Source organism: Lagenorhynchus albirostris, chromosome 10 (assembly GCF_949774975.1).
Source record: "Lagenorhynchus albirostris chromosome 10, mLagAlb1.1, whole genome shotgun sequence".
Taxonomy (NCBI): domain Eukaryota; kingdom Metazoa; phylum Chordata; class Mammalia; order Artiodactyla; family Delphinidae; genus Lagenorhynchus; species Lagenorhynchus albirostris.
This window is the reverse complement of record NC_083104.1, coordinates 786,180-803,749: the sequence shown is the minus strand read 5'-3', so window position 1 is coordinate 803,749 and position 17,570 is coordinate 786,180. Positions and strand designations below refer to the sequence as shown.

Below are 17,570 nucleotides of genomic sequence, written 5' to 3'. Positions count from 1 at the left end.
CCCCCTCCCAGCAGTCTCGAGCCCGCCCTCAGGGCCCTGCCGCCCCAGCACCCAAGGAGCCCCCGCAGGCAGAGGCAGCGCCTCTGGAACCCCAGCCAGCAGCCCACCTCCATCTCCTTGAGCACTGGGTGGTCCTCGATGCCGGGGAAGAGGACCCGCATGGCGTACGTGCGGTAGTCAAGGAACGGGATGCCGGCACCGTCCAGGTCGTTGGTCAGCTCGTGGATGTCCGTCTGCAGCTCCGCAAAGGCTGCGGCCAGACGAGGTGTCACGGCAGCTGCCCCGGCCCCCGCAGCACCCCCCACTCCCCCAACACACTCAGGGTTGGGCCAGCCCCTGACTCTGCCACTCGCCAGCTGGGTGAACTTGAGGAAGTTCCTGTGCCTCCGTTTCCCCAGTCCTGACACAGAGGCTGAGCCCTCCACCCCTGACCTGCTGCAGAATTCACCAAGACGAGAGCAGAGGCGGTGCCGGGATGGGGCTGGAAGGGGCCTCCACGTCCCGATGGGGCAGAGCAACTGTGGCCCCCTGGCTCCAGCCACAGGAGACGAGCGGGGATGAGGCCGGCTGGGAAGGGGTAGAGCCCTGCGTGCCAACAAGCAAGCCCTCCCGGCTCAGGCCAGGGGCCCCTGACACGCCCGCCCGCTGCCTTCAGAACATTCCTGAGCCGTGAGGCGTGAGCCCTGCGGCAGCCCAAGGATGCGCTGTCTGGTCAGGAGCCGGCCCTTCCCCCTCCCCCCCCCAACCCCGGCACTGCTGCCTGGAGTCTGGTCACCTCCACCTGGCTGGCCCTGGGGGCCCGCACACACGCTGCCAGACACGGGCATCACAGGTCGGTCCAGACAGGACGGGCAGACGGTTGTCCTTGTCCCAGGAAGGCCCAGGCCGCCGCCTCCCACCCAAGCCCCCAACACGTGCCGGAGCCCCTCAGGGCGGCAGTCTGCCAGGGACTGAGGGGGCGCTGGGACACGGGCCTTTGTCTTAAGACGGGCCAGGGTCCCGGGCAGACCGGACACCCCAGGCCAGTGGAATTAGTGACCACCCAGAACAAGGCCTGTTAGGCATGAGGCCCCCCAGGCGAGGTTTCCGACCCTGCCCAGCCCCCTGCCCTCATCCCCGGGCGGGACGATGCCTGTCGTCTGCCCCAGGGCTGCCAGCGTTCACTCACGGACCCTGCAGGACACTCAAGGCCTCCCCTACCCCGGCTCCTGACACGCGAGAGACCGCCAGGCACCACCCGCGCCGCCCTGTTCACCCCTCGTGACGGCCCTGGACCCAGACGGGGCTCCCAGAGGCACAAGTGAGCTGGGGCTCAACTAGAGCCCCCTGCCTCCAGCTGGCTGGGGACACCCAGCCCTGAGGCCCATCTCACGCCAGCCAGAAGGGCCAGCCGGGCTCGACAGAGACCAGCACGGGCGCGGGCTGCTGCCTGGAGCCCACACGGGCACACAGGAGCTGAACCCCCAGGGCCCCCGCGGCCCCGGCCTGGGTGCCCACCACTCAGTGCCTACCCACTGGCCTCCCAGCAGCCGCGACCCCAGTACTCAGTACCGGCGGGTACAGCAGCACCTGCTCCATGGGGACCAGCCCTGGGCCTATGGGTCTCCCGGACACATCGGTCCCCGGGAACAGCTCTGTTCCAGCTGGAGGCCACCAACCTGGCCCTTCCCGCCGACCCGCCGGCCCACCGTTCAGATTTCCGATGCCGCCTGCGGCCCCTGCCCTTCTCACTCCCTGGGCCGCCCCTACCTGCCCTTGGGGTCCCCCCTCAGTCGGGAGCTCCCGGGGGAGCAGGCTTTGGGGAAGGGGGCATGTGACCAGGTGTGGGGACGCCGAGCCTGTCCCCGTGGCCGTCCTAGCACCACGGGGAGGGGGAGCCACAGAGGAAGGGGGTCCTGAGAGCGGAGTGGGGGCCTGGCTGGGCCCCAGACCCCGGAGAAGCCTCCCCGCCGGAGCGGCCTGAGCTGGTTTGCGTCACGTGCACCCCAGGGTGAGACAGACACGCCTGAGCAAGCACCCCGAGGGCAGAGGCAGCCCAGGCCCGGTCTAGGTGCGCACAGGGAGGCTGAAGACAGGGCCCCTCCCTCAGTGCCCCCACCGGCCGCCGGAGGGAACGAGCCACGCCAGCACGTGCACGAGCACGGCCCACAGCACCTGGGGAAATGGCCCCCCGCCCGGAGCAGGCAGGCCCAGCGTCCCCGCGCCCGGTGGTACGTCCGTCCGACAGAGGAGACTGAGGCACAGAAACGCCGTGTGCCCATCCGGGGTCCCACGGACAGGCTGGGACGCAAAGGGGGCTCTCTGGACAGAGCCTGCGTTTCAAGCAGCGCCCCGTGATCGCGCCCCGTCGGGCCCCTGCCCAGCCCCCGGCGCCCACCCCGCCCCCTCCCCGCGGCCCCCACCCACCTTCCTTGCACTCGAGGGCCACGCGGGACTCCAGGTTGTCCATCTGCAGCTGCAGGCGCTTGAGGGTGCGGTCGGCGTCCCGCGACTTGCGCTTGTACGCGATGAGCACGGCCACGATGACGAGCAGCAGGAGGCCCCCGCCCCCGCCGATGCCCACGATGGCGGGCAGCGTCAGCAGGCTGTCCGAGTACACCTGCAGCACCCCCGGCGAGAACTCGAAGCCGCCGGCCCGGACCTGGGGGCGCAGGCCACTCAGGTACGGTCGGCGAGGTGGGGGCGCGGGCACCCAGGGCAGACGCTAGGCCCGCCAGGGGCACCAGGGAGGGGCTCCCTCCGGGTGGGAGGCAAGTCTGGGGCTTGCTCAGAGCGGGGCTGCCCTACGTGGGGCCCAGGAGGCTGGAGCTGCCAGGACCCGTGGACGCACCGTGACCTTGTGCTGCCCGGTGAGGTTGGGCGACTCGCAGAGCAGCTGCGTCTCCGACACGGTGAGGACGCAGGGAGTGGAGCCGATGAGCACCGTGTAGTTGAGCCGAGAGTTGCCGGGCGCTGGTGGCAGGAGGTTGCGGCCCTGCGGGGCAGCGTGGGGTGAGCGGGGGCTTCGCCGGCCCCCATGCCGGCCCCCCGCACAAGCCCCGCCCCGCCGAGCAGCCCACCTTGAGGATGAGGGGGGAGCTGGGCTTCAGCTCCAGCAGGCCGGTGGGGCTGAGCGGCTCGAGCACAGGGTCCGGGTAGTAGAGGAAGGTCGAGGTGTTGAGCACCAGCAAGGCCCGGACGTCGTCCATGACGAAGCCCAGCTCGTCTGGCCGCTCGCCCAGCTCGGGCGGGCTGCGGGCAGGGTTGTCCACCGACGGGGCCCGGCACACCATGGTGGTGTCGTTGTACACCTGGCAGCTCTGGGGATGCGAGACAGGGACACTGGGCTGGCTGACCCGTGCAAATCCAGGCTGTGACACCGCGGGGCTGCGGCCACACCCGCACACGGTCCCCACCCCTCCCAGGGCCTCCAAGTGCAGCTGGGATGGCAGGAGCTGCGGGGGCAGGGCCCAGGGGGACTCACGTTCTCCCTCTCGACGCCTCCGTACTTGGCCCGGATGCGGGGTTCCCGGACGGTGGCCAGGTTGGTGCCCGTGACCGTTAGCAGGGTCCCTCCGCTAAGAGATGAGGGAGATGGAAGTCAGGGGTGGAAGTTCCGGGGCTCTCTGCCCCGGCCCGGCACAAATGGGAGGGACCGGACACACCACCCGGCTCGCGGCAAGACAGCGAGCAGGTTAGTCTCTCAGCACCACGTTTGGCGGCAGGGCCACAGCGGGGGGAGCGGAGGGCCTGGTGCAGGAGCCCCACACCTGGTGCTGGTCTTCGGTGGCTCAGGACAGGGGCGTGGGGCTCAGGGTGGGCGGGACGGGGTTCGGGGGGGCTCAGGAAACCTCGGATGGGGGTCGTGGGGTTCAGGGCGGGCAGGACGGGGGCCCAGGCGGGCTCCCACCTGTTGATGCTCCACTCGGGGTCGATCCTCAGGATGGTGGGGTCCTCGGTGTAGTTATATTTAACCTCGGGGTTGGTGAGCTGAGCGCGGTTGATGTTGATGACAATGGGGGCACTGCCGGGGCTCTGCCCGGGGGGCGTCAGGCATCGGATCTCCCGGGAATTCCTCCTGAGGACGCAGGTGCTGGAGCTCACCTCCGAGGCCACCGAGCGTCCAGGCTCCACCACCAACAGGCTGAGCGCGAGTCACCAGCCTGCCCGCTGCATCTGCCTACCTATGGCACAGGCCACGGCGGGCCCGTCTCCAGGCGGGGCCCCTTCCCGTCAGCCCCTGCGAGGGGCCGGGTGCTGTCTGTGCCTACCTGGGCCGCAGCCTGGCCCTCTCCCCCATGCTGCCCTGCGTGGGCGGGAGGCTGTCCTAAGCTCAGCGTGGCAGCCTCCCAGGCTGAGGGGCGGGTCCTGCCTCACCGGCTTGCTGTCCAGGTGGCCCCACCCCCAGCTCCGCCTCCTCGGCAGCGTCAACCGGCAAGCCTGCCCACGCCCCAGCTTGCGAGAGCCTGGCCCACGGGTGCCGAGAGCAGGCCTGCCGGGCGGGAAAGGGCTCGCGGGCCTCACAGCAGTCCCGCAGCGGCCCCATCAGTCACCCGGGCAGCCGCAGGGCCCCTCCACGGGCGGGGCTCCTCCACGGGCGGGGCCCACGGCTTCCATGTCCTGGGAGGGCTGGAGTACCACGCTCGGCGCCAACTGCCGCTCCGCGGAGGGACGCACACGACACACGCACCCCCCGCCCCCATCATCCCTGATCTGAAAACAGGCTAATCGTGGGCCTGGGCCGTGAGTGGATGAAACGAGCTGGCGGGGCTGGGGGCGCTGGGTCCCCCCCCAGGGCAGCGGCCAGTCAGCGCCGGCACCTGCCCCATCCCCTCAGTGCCTTCACCACAGCCGCCAGGCCCGCGCACAGCAGGCTGCAAACACCAATAATTAGTCTGATAACAGGTAATTACCGCAGGAAAATATTTAAAGGTCCGCTCCATTATCATCCCTAATCTAAAATTATCCACTTCAGGGCTCCGAGCCTTTGTCAAGTTTTCCTCTTTCCCTCTTAAGAATTTTTCTAAACGCCCTTCTCACGGTCCACAGGACTCCCCCAAAACCCAGGACAGAGCGGCTGTGCCCGCCCCTCAGACCCAGGCCCCACCCACCACCCTGCCCTCCCCGCTCCGGGGTAGCCTGCCTGTCTCCATGGTAACCTTCTCCGCCTCTAGGTTTCCATAGCGATCACCCTAGCCCAGCTCTCCACAGCCCTCCAGCTTCCCAGGCAATGGGAGGGGGCACCAGCCAGCTGAACCCACGACCACAAGGGGAAGGCAGCCTGTGCCTGGGGTCCCCACTGCCCGTCCGTCCACACCCCGTACCAAGAGAATGAGCAGGGCCGGCCGCCGACAGACACAGCCACATCGCTGCCTGCGTTCAGGTGGCTACCCTCGATGCCGATCCAGGTGCCCCCCGAAAGGGGCCCGCGCGCAGGGCTCACACGGTAGAAGGTCGGCGTCTAGGGGGAGAAGGGACCTTCTGGAGCCCCAGGGAAATGCCTGCATCTCCAGCATCTCCGCGCTCACTGGGTGCGAGACATCGCCCATGGGCGGGGCCACGGCGCAAGGGGGCCGGCATCAGGCCTGGGGGCGAGGTCTCCAGCCAGCCCAGGCCCGCGCTCACTGGGTGTGAGACACCGCCCATGGGCGGGGCCACGGCCGCAGGGGGCCGGCATCAGGCCTGGGGGCGAGGGGGAGGGGGCGGGGTCCCATCACTCGAGGCTGCCCGTGGCCCGGGCCAGCCCCACAAGCGAGCCCTCAGGGCCCCCGTGGCCGCGGGAGCAGAGGGCCAGGCGGGCGGGCTTACCACAAAGGTGAAGCGCTTGGGCGACAGGGCGCGGTAGTGGGGGGAGCAGTCCCGCACGCACACCTCCACCAAGGCATCGTGGGCCCGCAGCGCGCTGGCGTCCCCGATCTCGCAGACAATCCTGCGGGCACAGGGGGCCTCAGCAGCCGTGGGCGCCGGGCCACCTCCAGCCCCGCCCCCCCGGCCAGCCCCGCCCCCCCCCCCCCCCCCGCCGCTCCGCCGGCCGCACTCACTGCTCGGCGCTGATGTACTCGCTCTCCACGGGGCTGCACAGCACCTTGCCCACGCGCACGCCCAGCCGCACGTCCTCAAAGCGCAACCCCAGGTTCTCGCCCGTGATGGTGAGCCGCGTGCCTCCCTGCCGCGGGCCCGTCTCAGGGGACAGCTGTGGAGGCAGAGGCTGGGATGCGGGCCGGGCGCTCGGAGCGCCCCCCGACGCCCCCCAGGTCCGGTAGCCTGCCCACCTTGAGGATCTTGGGGTCGGCGCAGCGGCTGCTGCCGTGGCGGGCGTGCATCCAGGCGGCGGGCGAGTCCGCGGGGCAGTGGGGGCGCAGGGAACAGCGGCGCTCGGCCACACACCAGCCGCACTCGAAGCGAGGGTCGGCCTTGAGGCAGAGACCGCAGCTCTCCCGCAGGGCCGGGCACTTGTACAGGTGGGCTGCAGGGAGGGGGAGGGGCTGGGCATCAGCGGCCACCCTCGGCTCCGCCCCCCAGCCGCCCCACCCAGCTTACCCTGGATGTTCTGCGGGTTGTCGATGACGAAGTGGCCGTTCCACACCACGGACAGGTTCACGGGCAGGTCACTGACGTCGTTGCCCTCGTAGGAGTACTGCGGCAGCAGGAGGAGTGGTCAGGCCACACGGGCCGAGCCCCGGCCGCTGCCCAGGACCTGTGTGTCCTGTGTGGCCACCTGTGGGACTGGCCGCTGGGGGCCCGGGCTCAGCAGGGCGGGGTCTGGGGGCCAGTCTGGAGGCAGGCTCCCCACAGTGCTGCCCGCCTGTGGGCCCGCGGAGGGGGCCCCACCCGGGTCCCCCTCTGCACAAGGACGGCCACGGCCCTCAACCTCCAGCGGCTACAGGGGCACAGCCTCCAGGGTGAGCCCCCGCCAGGAAGCCAGGACTCCCCGTACCCCTTGGACACACGTCAGGGTTGCTCTGTGAACCTCGGCTTCGTCTCCAAACGGGCTCAACGAGCCCTCCTCCGGGACTGCCCTGAGGTGCGAGACGTGTGTCCCCTGTGCCCTGGCACCCCTGACCCCAGGCTGGGCTGGGCTCAGGGTCTCAGCCCTCCCCGGAGAGCCCAGGCCCGGACGCCCAGCTGTGTCCCACTTTCTGCAGTTGAAGACTTGCGCTCCACCCCAGGGCAATTCATCATCATCTTATCTGCAGGAATGTAATTGGATCCTATCAAACTCTCTGACGCTCCCTTTTCCCTTTGCACAAGGGCTGCAAGAAAGATAAATGTGGGCCTGGGGGGGGGGCGGGGGCACAGGGACAGAGGTGACAGAGGCTCGGGGATGGGGGAGAAACCGAGAGACAGCTGGCCTCGGGGACGCGCAGAAAGGAAGGAGAGGGTGCAGGCAGTCAGGCCAGGGGAGCCAGAGTGAGGCGCAGGCGGAGGGTGCAGTGGAGAGGAGGCAGGACTGGACAGGCCGGCAGGCTCGGGGAGCCTCGGGCCCAGCCAAGGGGCCGACCTGTGCTGGGAGACTGTGGCGACCGCTGGACCCCAGCCCCCCCGCCAGCACAGAGCTGGTGGGCCAAGGGTCCACTGCCTCTGGAATGGAGCCTGACCTCTAACCTTATGCCCCTCCCCAGGGTTCTGGGGGCCTTGCAGGTGGCCCAGAGGTACCCACTCCCCACTCAGGGCCTTGGCTAGCCCCGGGAAACCCACTGCTCTCCTGGACAGATAGGCAGACTGAGGCCTGCTGGCAGTCACGGGGCAAGCCGGGGGAGCGAGACACAAGCCGGCCTCAGGACCACCAACTGGGCCCTCTCCCCTCGCCCACCAGGAGGTTCTGGCCCTGCAAAGACCACCATCCCTAATTCGTGGGACGAATCAGATTTGAGGGTCCGACGGTGACTGCCTCTTGGCACGTCTGGGTCGGGGGAATGCACCGGCCACCGTGCACGGCTTCTGTGTCCAGACACAGTACGCCTTAAAGGAGCCGGTGCCGTCACCCTGACCTCGGCCCCCAGGGTCACCCCCCCGCGCCCGCAACCCCAGCCCCCGCACCCAGGTCCCCAAGACGGCACGCACACGCTCCCTCCAAACGCGGGCGTGGCTCTGGGCGTGGTCCCTGCAGCCTGCTCACCGGCCCGGCTGAGGGGCTGGCATGGCCTGGGGCCAGAGGTGCCCCCTGAACAGGGCGTGGCAGCCCCGGCCGCGCGCGCAGCCCCGGCCGCGCGCACAGCCCCGGCCGCGCGCAGCCCCGGCCGCGCGCGCAGCCCCGGCCGCGCGCAGCCCCGGCCGCGCGCGCAGCCCCGGCCGCGCGCACAGCCCCGGCCGCGCGCAGCCCCGGCCGCGCGCACAGCCCCGGCCGCGCGCACAGCCCCGGCCGCGCGCAGCCCTTCTGCTAAAGCGGAAACACGGACCCACCGAGGAGTTCTGGCACTGCAGGCTGGAGCTGTTGAAGCGCAGGGCGGCGACGCGGGCCGGGCCCGCCGGGAGGTGGAACAGGCACTCATAGCCCCGCTGGCCCGACTGCGGCTGCGGCAGGTTCCGGGCGGCCAGGGTGATGGGCTTCACCACACCCACCGGCACGTAGATCTGGGTGGAGGGCAGGATCTGCGGGCAGTCCTGGGGGACAAGGCTTCAGCTGAGCCGGGGTGGAGGCTGGCGGGCGGGCTGCGCGGAGCCCGAGCTCCTCCAAGACAAGAGCCCTGCGCCCATTTTACACGCCGGCACACTGAGGACGTCGATGACGGCCAGCCGGGCCCGGGTTCCGGGCTGCACACTGTGAGCTGGGCAGGCCCGCCCCGGGGCCCGAGTGCCCTGCCCCAGGGTCCTAGGACCCCACCAGAGGGGCCCCATCTGGAAGCAGCCGAGAGGCCCCTGAGGCAGAAGCAGGAGCAAGCTCTCAGCTGGGGGCCCGGGGAGTAGGTAAAAATAGCCGGAGCGAGCACAGAAACAGCCCGGCCCCCGGGCCCAGCGCTTCAGCAACACTAACTGATGCAACGGCCCGGCTTCCCTGCAGCAGGGCTGCAGCGACCGTGGAGGAGCCGGCCCGCGGGAACCCTGCGAAAGGTGCTTTAAATAGAGACGCTGAAAACAGACTGCGATCCCCACGCCCCACGGCAGCTCCCGAGGCACCACGGGCCGGCTCTGCAGAGGTTCTGGGGGCCCCTGGGGGCACTGGGGGAGCAGAGCTAGCAGGGCAGGACTGGCAGGCTGACTACTGACCACCGGGTCTGCGGCTGCCCTGACGGCCACCTGCACACGGGGCACTGACCGGCACGTGGGCTGCGTTTGGAGCTCAGGCTGCAGCCCTGTGGGAGCTGCCGGTGTGGACGGTGGCCACCTGAAAGGGCACCCGTGCCAGCCCCCAGCCCAGGGACGCCCCTGCTGCCCCTCCACATCCCTCAGCAGCCCCAACTCGTCCTGGCCACCAGGCCCCGCTCCCACTGTCCCCCAACCTCGCGCCTTCCCTCTCCACTGACACCAGCTCTGCTGCCGGGAGGCCAGCACCGCTGTCTGTCCCCCTGTGGGTCTCGGGGTGCAGGCTCCACGCCCCTGTCGGGCCATAGCCTCCCTGTGGCTGGGCCTCGGCACCTCATGATCCCAGCCGTGGACGGGCGTCAGCCCGGGCCTGGCCCCAGCCTCCTCGAGTGGCTGGAGACCAGGCTGAGCCAGACGCAGCAGGGAGCTGATAAGCAGTGTGGACGCAGAGGCTCCGCCGTCCAAGAATTCGGGGCCTATGAGCGAACGAGGGCCCGCGACTCTGTTTCCATAACTCAAGTTAGGTTCTCCTAACCTAGAACCCCTCCTCTCACACAATTCAAGGAAGTGTCTGGAAGACTGACCTCCATTCCGCTCGCAGGGGCACCGGCCTCAGGCCCAGAGCCTCCTGGTGACAAGGCTGCCAGGGGGAGCACGCGACCCCTCACTCCTGATCCTGGGGAGGCCGGGTCTGGGTGCAGGCCACCCCCCGGGGCTGCTCTGCTCTGGGGGTGCTCCACGCGGGACCCCTGCTGGGCCACCCCGTCCCCACCGTGCTCTGGTGGCCACCCCAGCCAAAGCCGACCGGGCAGACGCGGGAGCACAGGGACCCCATCCCATCCCGGGCGGGAAGCAGAGAAACGCTGGGACTGGGACCCTGCGGCCTGAGCACGAGCTGGGGAGGGGTCGCCCCGGGGACCAAACCTGAACCAGGGATGGGGGGACTGTGGAAACGCCACGCTCCTTAGGGGCGTCCCCACGCGACCTGGGACTGGCTGAGGAGAGACCGTCTGTGAAGCCCATCCCCAGACAGCCCCCCTTGACCCCGACCAGCTCCCCGGCCCCGCCTGGCGCAGGCGAGCTCCTGAGCAGGGTCCACCCCCCTGCCGCTCCCGGGACGCCCACGCCAGCCCTCCCCGAGGGTCCCGCCGGGCGGCCTGCTCCGCTGGAACGGCTCGAATGGGCACAGAGCTCAGAGACGGCCAGGGAAGACCGGGCCCCCAGCTCACACGTCCATTCTGCTGCCCCCCCGCCCCCTGCCCCACCCCCAGGACCCCTGGGCCAGCTCCTCAAGCAGGCCGCACACCTGGGAAGCCCACCTGCCCACCCCATGTCCCCGCCTGCTCTTGGCCCGCCCCCGCCATTGCCGTCTTGTCCCGTATATCTGTCCCGTACGTACGTCGTCACCAGGGAGTGGAAGAACCAAGGCCCGAGGGAAGGGGGCGGGGCAGCCAGGGCAGGTTCTGTGACGGGCAAGTCCAGCCCAGATGCAGCCCCCAAGCGCCCCATGGCTGGTGGGACTCACACCCTCCTACCCCATCCAGCCAACAGACGCGCTATCTACCGGAGAGGCAAGGCCTGGCATCAAGGCCTGGCTCCGCACCCGAAGGCTGGACACGGGGAGCCCTGCCCCCACCCCCTGCCGGGCAGGCCTGGCTCAGGCCTGGTGCTCAGCCCCACTGCTCGCTCGGCTCCGAAGCAACGGCTACCTGATGGCTACTGACGACCACGCAGCCCTGCAAGCGACTCCGGGAAAGACCAGCCGCCTGCACCTCGCCCAGCCAGCTCCGTCCACGTGGACCCAACCAGACACGCTCCCAGCTAGCTCCCGGCGCACTGGGAGGACGGTCCCTGCCCCCATCGTCCCCGGACGTGCCCTGGGTGTGAGGTCCCCAGGCCGATACAGCCCCAGAGGGCATCCCCCTATACCTTCCGGCCAGCATCCCCACCACCCCAGGCGGCACCCAACTCCTCCACACCTCCAAACCCAGCCCACGGGACGCCTTACCTCGGACACGTTGACGCGGCCCTCCAGGAAGGCACAATCGGCGGCGTTGTGTGTGCACACGTGGCGGTACTTGCACCAGTGGCAGGGGAAGGAGCCGCTGACGCAGGACAGGCAGCTGCAGGCAGAGGGCGCGTGGTGAGGCCGCAGCCCGGGCCCCCACCTTGCTGCTGATCAGGGAGCCGCCCCAGGGCCTTTGCACAGGCCGCTCCTCACTGCTCAGAGCTGGTCTGCTTCTGCCTGCCGGGGCTCCCCTCCCTCCTCCCTCCATTGCCTGACAGTCCACCCCGGCGCCAGCCAACAGAACCTCTCAGAGAAGCACACGTGTAAAGCCGGTGCCAGGCCACGCGTGACCATCAGCGCTGGAAACGCGTTAGTGCAGCCGAGGAGCACGTTTTAAAGTCCACCTTGTTCTAATTCGCTAACATTTAAACGTAGGTGTTGAGTGGCGCTGCAGGCTGGACGGCCGTGGTAGACGTCGCCTCCCCGACCAGAAAGCAGGCTCGCCTGGCAAGGGCCTGATTCGTTCCAACGTGTCTCCAGGGCCTGGACGGGCCGCACAGCCCGCACCTCACCTCACCTCACCGTCCCTGTAGCTCCACATAACCCACCGCCCTGCCTCTACAGAGACCTTCGACCCCTCCAAGCCTCGGAGCACAGCCCCTGCCCCAAGGATTCCAGCCCGCCCAGCACGGGGGGGCTGGACCCCAGTGCCAAAAACACCCAGGCCCACGGTGGGCGCCCCACGAACAGCCAGGAGTGCGTCAGCCTGCAAGTCGGTTGACAAACGAAAACACGATTGAAAAATTAAGCGCCTCGGCTCGAGGCTGACCCCCTCCCGGCCCAGGGCTCTGGCCGCTGCGGGACGGCAGGGGGCCCTCAGCAATTCCTGCTCTTCCTCTGAGGCTGGCGCGCTCGCAGAAGACCAGAGGCCCAGGGAGAGCGCCCACACCCAGCTGTCCGTGCCCCAGGGGCTGCCCGACCCAGAGGGGACCCGGACCCCTCCTGCCCCAGAGCAGCAGGTATCCAATGCCCGAGCCCCGGCTGGCCGTGCCCTGCCTGGACGACGCGGCAGCGCCCCCAGTTCCCTGCCTTGCTCTGGTGCCCGCGGCCCATTCCCCACTCGAGGGGAATCAGCACATGTCGCACCCCAGCTGCCGCTCCCGCCACCCGGCCTCAGGCCTCCCCCTCGAGGCCCCGTCCTGGCTCCTGCGACCCCACCAAGTGCTGCCCCGCGGGACTCTGTGCAGGAGGCCAGAGACACTCACGACTGGTGGACGCTGCAGTTGTAGAAAACGAAGTCCACAGACGCGAACTTCTTGCCCGTCTCCTTGGACTTCAGGTAGAGCTTGACCACCCGCTGGTCTCCTGTAACAGTGGCACAGGTTCCGTCACCAGGGCCCCGGGGCAGCCGAACCCAGGAGGCCCGCGCAGAAAAAAGGCCTCGCCGAGGACCCTCCCAACGGCCAAGGGCACCGCCCCCGCCCCCACCCCCGCCCCGCCTTCCCCTGACGCCCTCCGCGGTCACCACGGGACGCCCGCCCACTGTCCCAGTGACCGTCTACCCCCGACAGGAGGCCCCCACGCTGCCCAGGCCGGCCCACTCGGCCTCACCCTGGCCCCGCGTGATGGGCGCCACCTCCCGCGCGGAGGGGGAGTGGCAGTGAATCCGGCCATCCTCCAGGACGCCCTCAGACTCGGTGAAGTCCTCAAAGGAGCAGTTGACCCCGGCCGAGAGGTCGGGCACATTCCAGGCCTGCAGCACGAGCTGGGTGGCAGGGGAAAAGGGTGACTGGCCAATCCCCCTGCGCCCCCGCGCTGCCCCACCCCGGCCCCAGCAGCCGCGCTCACCGGAACCTGAAACGTGGTCACGGACACGTTGCGGGGCTGCACTGTCAGCTGTACGCACTGTAGCAGGTCCGCGGCGAAGCGCTGGGGCTCAGCCGCCCGCTCGCAGGCGTCCCGGCGGGAGCAGCTGTGGGCAGAGGCGTGGGGCGGGCTCGGGCGGGAGGCCAGCGGAGCCCCTGGCCCACCCTGCACCCCATCCAGACCCGGGAAGCTGGGCTCCTGTCACTCAGCGGGTCACGGGAGCCGGGACCCCAGGCTCCCAGTGAGGTCGCCGGGCCCCCTGCCACCCCCACGGCCTGCGCGGACTCACGTGCTGTGCAGGACACACCAGCCGCAGTGGGGGTCCCGTGACCCCAGACACAGCTCACACGACGTGTACTGCACACAGCTCTCCACGGGCACCCGAGTCACCTGGCAGGAGGGGCCTCGGCATCAGGTCCTCTCGGGCCTGTCCCTGTCCCCCACACCAGGCAGCCCCGTCTCGGGCCTTCCTCACGCTTTGTCTATCCAAGGGCCAGTCCTCGGTGACCCTGACCCGGCCGAGCCAGGCCAAGCAGACCGGACCAGTCTCCAGGGCGCGAGTCGGTGCGGGCGACAGCTCTGGCCAGTCCCTCTCGCTCTGCTGCACCCCGAGCTTCCCAGGGGAGCCCCAATCCTGAGCCCGGAGGCCGGCAGGGCACCGCTTACCCCAACCTCGCCGGCTTGGCCCGAGACACAGTGCGACTGAGTAATAACCCGATGGCGGGAGGGGGCAAAGGGGAAGGGAGCCACCAGGAGAGAAGGGAGGCCCGGCCCCACCTGCACCCCTCCGGCAGCCACGGGGTCACCAGGTGGAGCAGAAGAGCAGAGGCTGGCTCCAAGCAGGCTGGACCAGAAACACGGTACGCGACCTTGACGAGCCGGCCAGGCCAGAGACCGGGAACGCGGGGGCCCCAACGGACACCCCAAACCCCCCAACACCACTCCCCTGAAAACGCTCTCGCTGGGCATCTGCTCCCGCGGGTGTGCAGTCGTCCAGGGACGAGGGGCAAGCCTGGACGCTGACTGCACAGTGACGGCCCCGCCCGCTCTCCGGGGCACCCACCTGCTTCTCCGTCATGGCGTACAGGTACTGGCGGTCGGGGCTGAGGACCAGGTCACGCAGGATGGGGCTGCCCTCCTGGGCCACCACGCTCTCGTAGGCCAGGGCCGGCCAGACGCCGGGGTTCGCCAGGTCCACCAGCATCTGTGGCAGCGAGAGCCACGTGGTGCTGCCTCAGTGCCTTCCAGCCGCTGCCCACCCCCAGCCCAGGTGTGGGGTTGGGAGCGCCCCAACAACCCCCCCCAAGCCCTTGAAGAATAAGGCCGAGCCCCCCCCCCCCACGCCCAGGAGCCGGTGCAGGACCAACTGCAGCTGGCAGGCTGGTCCCGGCCCAGCCCCTTCGCCGGGCGTGGGGGTCTCTGGGGGCTGGAGAAAACCACAGCCCTCCAGCCACCACCCGTCCCGAGCCGCACAGCCACGTCCAGGGCAGAGGCGGCAGGAGCCCGGAGCGGCCTTCCCTGGGGCCAGGCTGGGCATCCCCATCGCCGAGGGGGGGCTGTTTGTGCAGAGGGGAGGGGGCACGAGGGGCGGCGGGCCCGCAGGGACGTCCAGTGCAACTGAGGAGAGAGACCAGGATCCTCCCAAGTGGGAGGCGGGGGGGCCGGGGCCGAGAGAGCGGGCACCGCCAGCACGAAGGCGGGAGGGGGGCGGACGGCGCAGGCATGAGGAAATACACGGTCTACGTCCCAGACACGCGGGGGCTCACTCAGCCAGCTCTCGCCCGCTGCGCGCCACGCTGCAAGTATCTTTAGCTGCTCTTACCAAACAAAAGTATTTAATTAGCAGCGAGAGCCGGGGGGCTTTCCAGAGACAGGACTCGTGGGGCGGCTGGCTCAGCCCGCAGGCAGGCTCCCGGGGCCGCCAGCCCACCTCCACCTCGGCCCAGCGCCCCTCCCTGGCGCCTCACGCTGACTGGACAGGGCAGGGCAGGCCTGACCGGCCAGGCGAACACCCCCGGCTCGGGCCAGCTCCATGGCGGCTGGGAGAGGGCGGCCGGCCGGGGAGGCCAGGGGGAGGGGGAGGGGAGGGCCGCATTCCTGAGCGCCCGCGGCCACCCCCCCACTTCCGCTCAGCTGCCGCCCCGCCGGGCAGGCAGGCTTAAGTCAAACCAGACCCGGAAGAGCCGAGTCCAGCGCCTGCCGGCAGGGGAGGAAGCCAGGACTGGGCCGGGAGGGAGGAGGGGGGCAGGGGGCGTGCAGCAGCCCAGCCTCAGCCCCCCGGGTAGGGCCTGGAGGAGTGTGCCCGTCCAGCTGTCCATCCGCCACGCACCCAGCCTGCACCCCCCAACCCCAGAGCCTGCTGCCCTGCTCTCACAGGGAGCTGACTGGGCCCTGGCCACAGAGGCCGGGAGGCCGGGAGGCTGGCCTCTGCACCCACACCACCTGGGCCCAAGCCCTGTTCAGGCGCGTCCCGGCTGCGGGGCCTCTGCCTCAGGGTCCCCCACGCACCCCGGGCGACGGGAGCCTCCCCCAACACCAGAGCCACTGCGGGGACTAAATGACCCAGCAGAGGGTGCCCGGGGGGCCAGGCCCCGAGGCAACCCCCAAAACCCAAGGGCCGGCCACAGAGGCGCAGCAAGGCCAGGCTGGACCACAGCCAGGGAATGGGCACTGGATGGCCAGAGGGCAGGGCAGGGCACCAGTGGGGACCCAGAGCTCCAGACTCATCTCAACACAAATGGCCCCAACCAGGGTCCTTTGCGCCTCTTCCCTGCAGGCGCCTCCACCCGCTGCAGCCCCCCTGGAGCCCAGACCTGACCCCCCCGGGGCCCGGCCTCTCCCACCCGCTCAGGGCCGAGGGTGCAGGCTGGGGCGTGGCCGCCGCATCAGCGGTGCCCCCACCACCCCGTAGGGGACAAGGGGGACAGTTCAGGGAAGGGGGCACCCAGGGGAAGGCACAGTCCCGGGCAAGGTGGGAGGGCGGCCAGCCCGTCTCTAGAGTGCCCCCGCCCCCAGGCCCGCCAAGTGCCGCGACTCGACAGGTGGCTCCCAACAGCTGCGGCAGGAGTGTGCTCGTCCAGCTGTCCATCCGCTACGCACCCCTCTACCACCCACCTGCCCTCCACTGGGCGGCCCCAGCCCTTACACTCGCAAGGCTCCCATTTCCGGAGGGCACAGAACAAGGGGGGGGAGGAGGCCCGGCCCACAGGCCAGTGGGTGGACATGCCCCGTTCTGTGCGCCGTGCAGCCCCGTCCAGGCTCCGCAGGAGCCCCGCACACACACATGACAGACCGGCTTTCGGCCAGTCCTCGGGACACACCTGCCACGGAGCCTGGTTTTCGGGCTGCAGGGCCCAGGCAGCACCGAGGTAAACGAAGGCCCACAAGGACCTGCCAGAGAAACCCCGGGCTCCAGACCGCCCGCTGCAGCTGGGGACGCGGAGTCTGCTCCAAAAGTGGGAGGAGGGATGCGGCAGGCCAGCAGGAGGGCACTCCGGGGAGAAGGGGCGCGCAGGGCGGGTACGGGGCCCAGCAGCTGGCAGGACAGCGGGACACACACCACTGGCAGCGCGCGTGCTGACGCCACACCCCTGCCCACAGCGGTCACTCGAGGGCCACCCACCTGGGGCGGCCCACCCTGGGCAGGAGACTCCTCATTCCCTGGTGTCCTCCCTGACCTCCAGCTGTCACCTCTGTGCTCTGCAAACCTTCCCCCCACGACCACCAGAACTCTCCACTACCAGCTGAGAGCTCTCCCTCCCCAAACCCAGCTCGGTCCCCCGGCTTGAGCGGAGCCGTCCAGCCGCCCTGGCATGCCTGCCGGCCCAGAAACCCACCCAGCCCGGCTCTGACCCAGACCCTTGGACCTGCTCCCTTCTCCACCGGGGTCGTCCCTATCTCTCTGTACAAGGGGGAGTCCCCTGGATTCTGAGCTGAGGCACAAGGGCTGTCAGTGCCCCCACGAAGGGTTTGGGCCCCAGCAGCCTCTGGGAGCCAGGGTCAGGCAAGGCACTGACCACGGGCTGTGTACCTACCGCCACCACGGGCCCACTGCACCCCACAGACAGGCCAGGGAATGGGTTCCCCTCAGCATCCCCAGGCCAGCAGGACCCTGGGGCCCAGGGCCCAGCAGACAGGAAGTTCTGCACAGGGGCCCCTGGCCCTGGAGGCCCCAGCCCTAGGCTGGGCCAGCTGGCTGACCCATGCCCACCACTGCGAAGCCCTGGCCAACGGCTGCGGGCAGGCAGCTGATGGCCCGGCCAGGTCAGCTGTCTGTCCAGCCCAGAGCCAACAAAGGGTCCATTCTCTGGGCCGAGGGCGGGTGTGGGCACCAGGGAGGATGTCTGGGCCGTCCAGGCTGCATGCCAAGGCCGGCACGCGCCCTAGCCCCCGGAGGCAGGGGGCTGCCCAGCTCGGCCCCTACCGGGAAGGGCAAGTTCCCTGTCCTGCCCACCCCTGTCTATCTGCAAAGTGG

General features: G+C 70.0%; 1 protein-coding gene across 1 annotated transcript in view; it reads right to left on the bottom strand.

Moving 5' to 3' along the window:
• The window catches only part of PLXNA1 (plexin A1), a 44,975-nt gene that overhangs the window by 12,770 nt on the left and 14,635 nt on the right, over positions 1-17,570 (bottom strand). Inside the window, exons 4-21 of the mRNA XM_060160963.1 lie at positions 14,160-14,300; positions 13,386-13,486; positions 13,079-13,202; positions 12,842-12,995; positions 12,496-12,595; positions 11,231-11,345; positions 8,383-8,583; positions 6,520-6,616; positions 6,252-6,445; positions 6,021-6,172; positions 5,788-5,908; positions 5,304-5,440; positions 3,890-4,057; positions 3,464-3,557; positions 3,060-3,299; positions 2,831-2,974; positions 2,407-2,641; positions 108-250 (exon numbers count right to left, since the gene is read on the bottom strand). Coding sequence (XP_060016946.1) covers positions 108-250; positions 2,407-2,641; positions 2,831-2,974; positions 3,060-3,299; positions 3,464-3,557; positions 3,890-4,057; positions 5,304-5,440; positions 5,788-5,908; positions 6,021-6,172; positions 6,252-6,445; positions 6,520-6,616; positions 8,383-8,583; positions 11,231-11,345; positions 12,496-12,595; positions 12,842-12,995; positions 13,079-13,202; positions 13,386-13,486; positions 14,160-14,300 — 2,661 coding nt within the window. The remainder of the gene's footprint in view (positions 1-107; positions 251-2,406; positions 2,642-2,830; positions 2,975-3,059; positions 3,300-3,463; positions 3,558-3,889; positions 4,058-5,303; positions 5,441-5,787; positions 5,909-6,020; positions 6,173-6,251; positions 6,446-6,519; positions 6,617-8,382; positions 8,584-11,230; positions 11,346-12,495; positions 12,596-12,841; positions 12,996-13,078; positions 13,203-13,385; positions 13,487-14,159; positions 14,301-17,570) is intronic.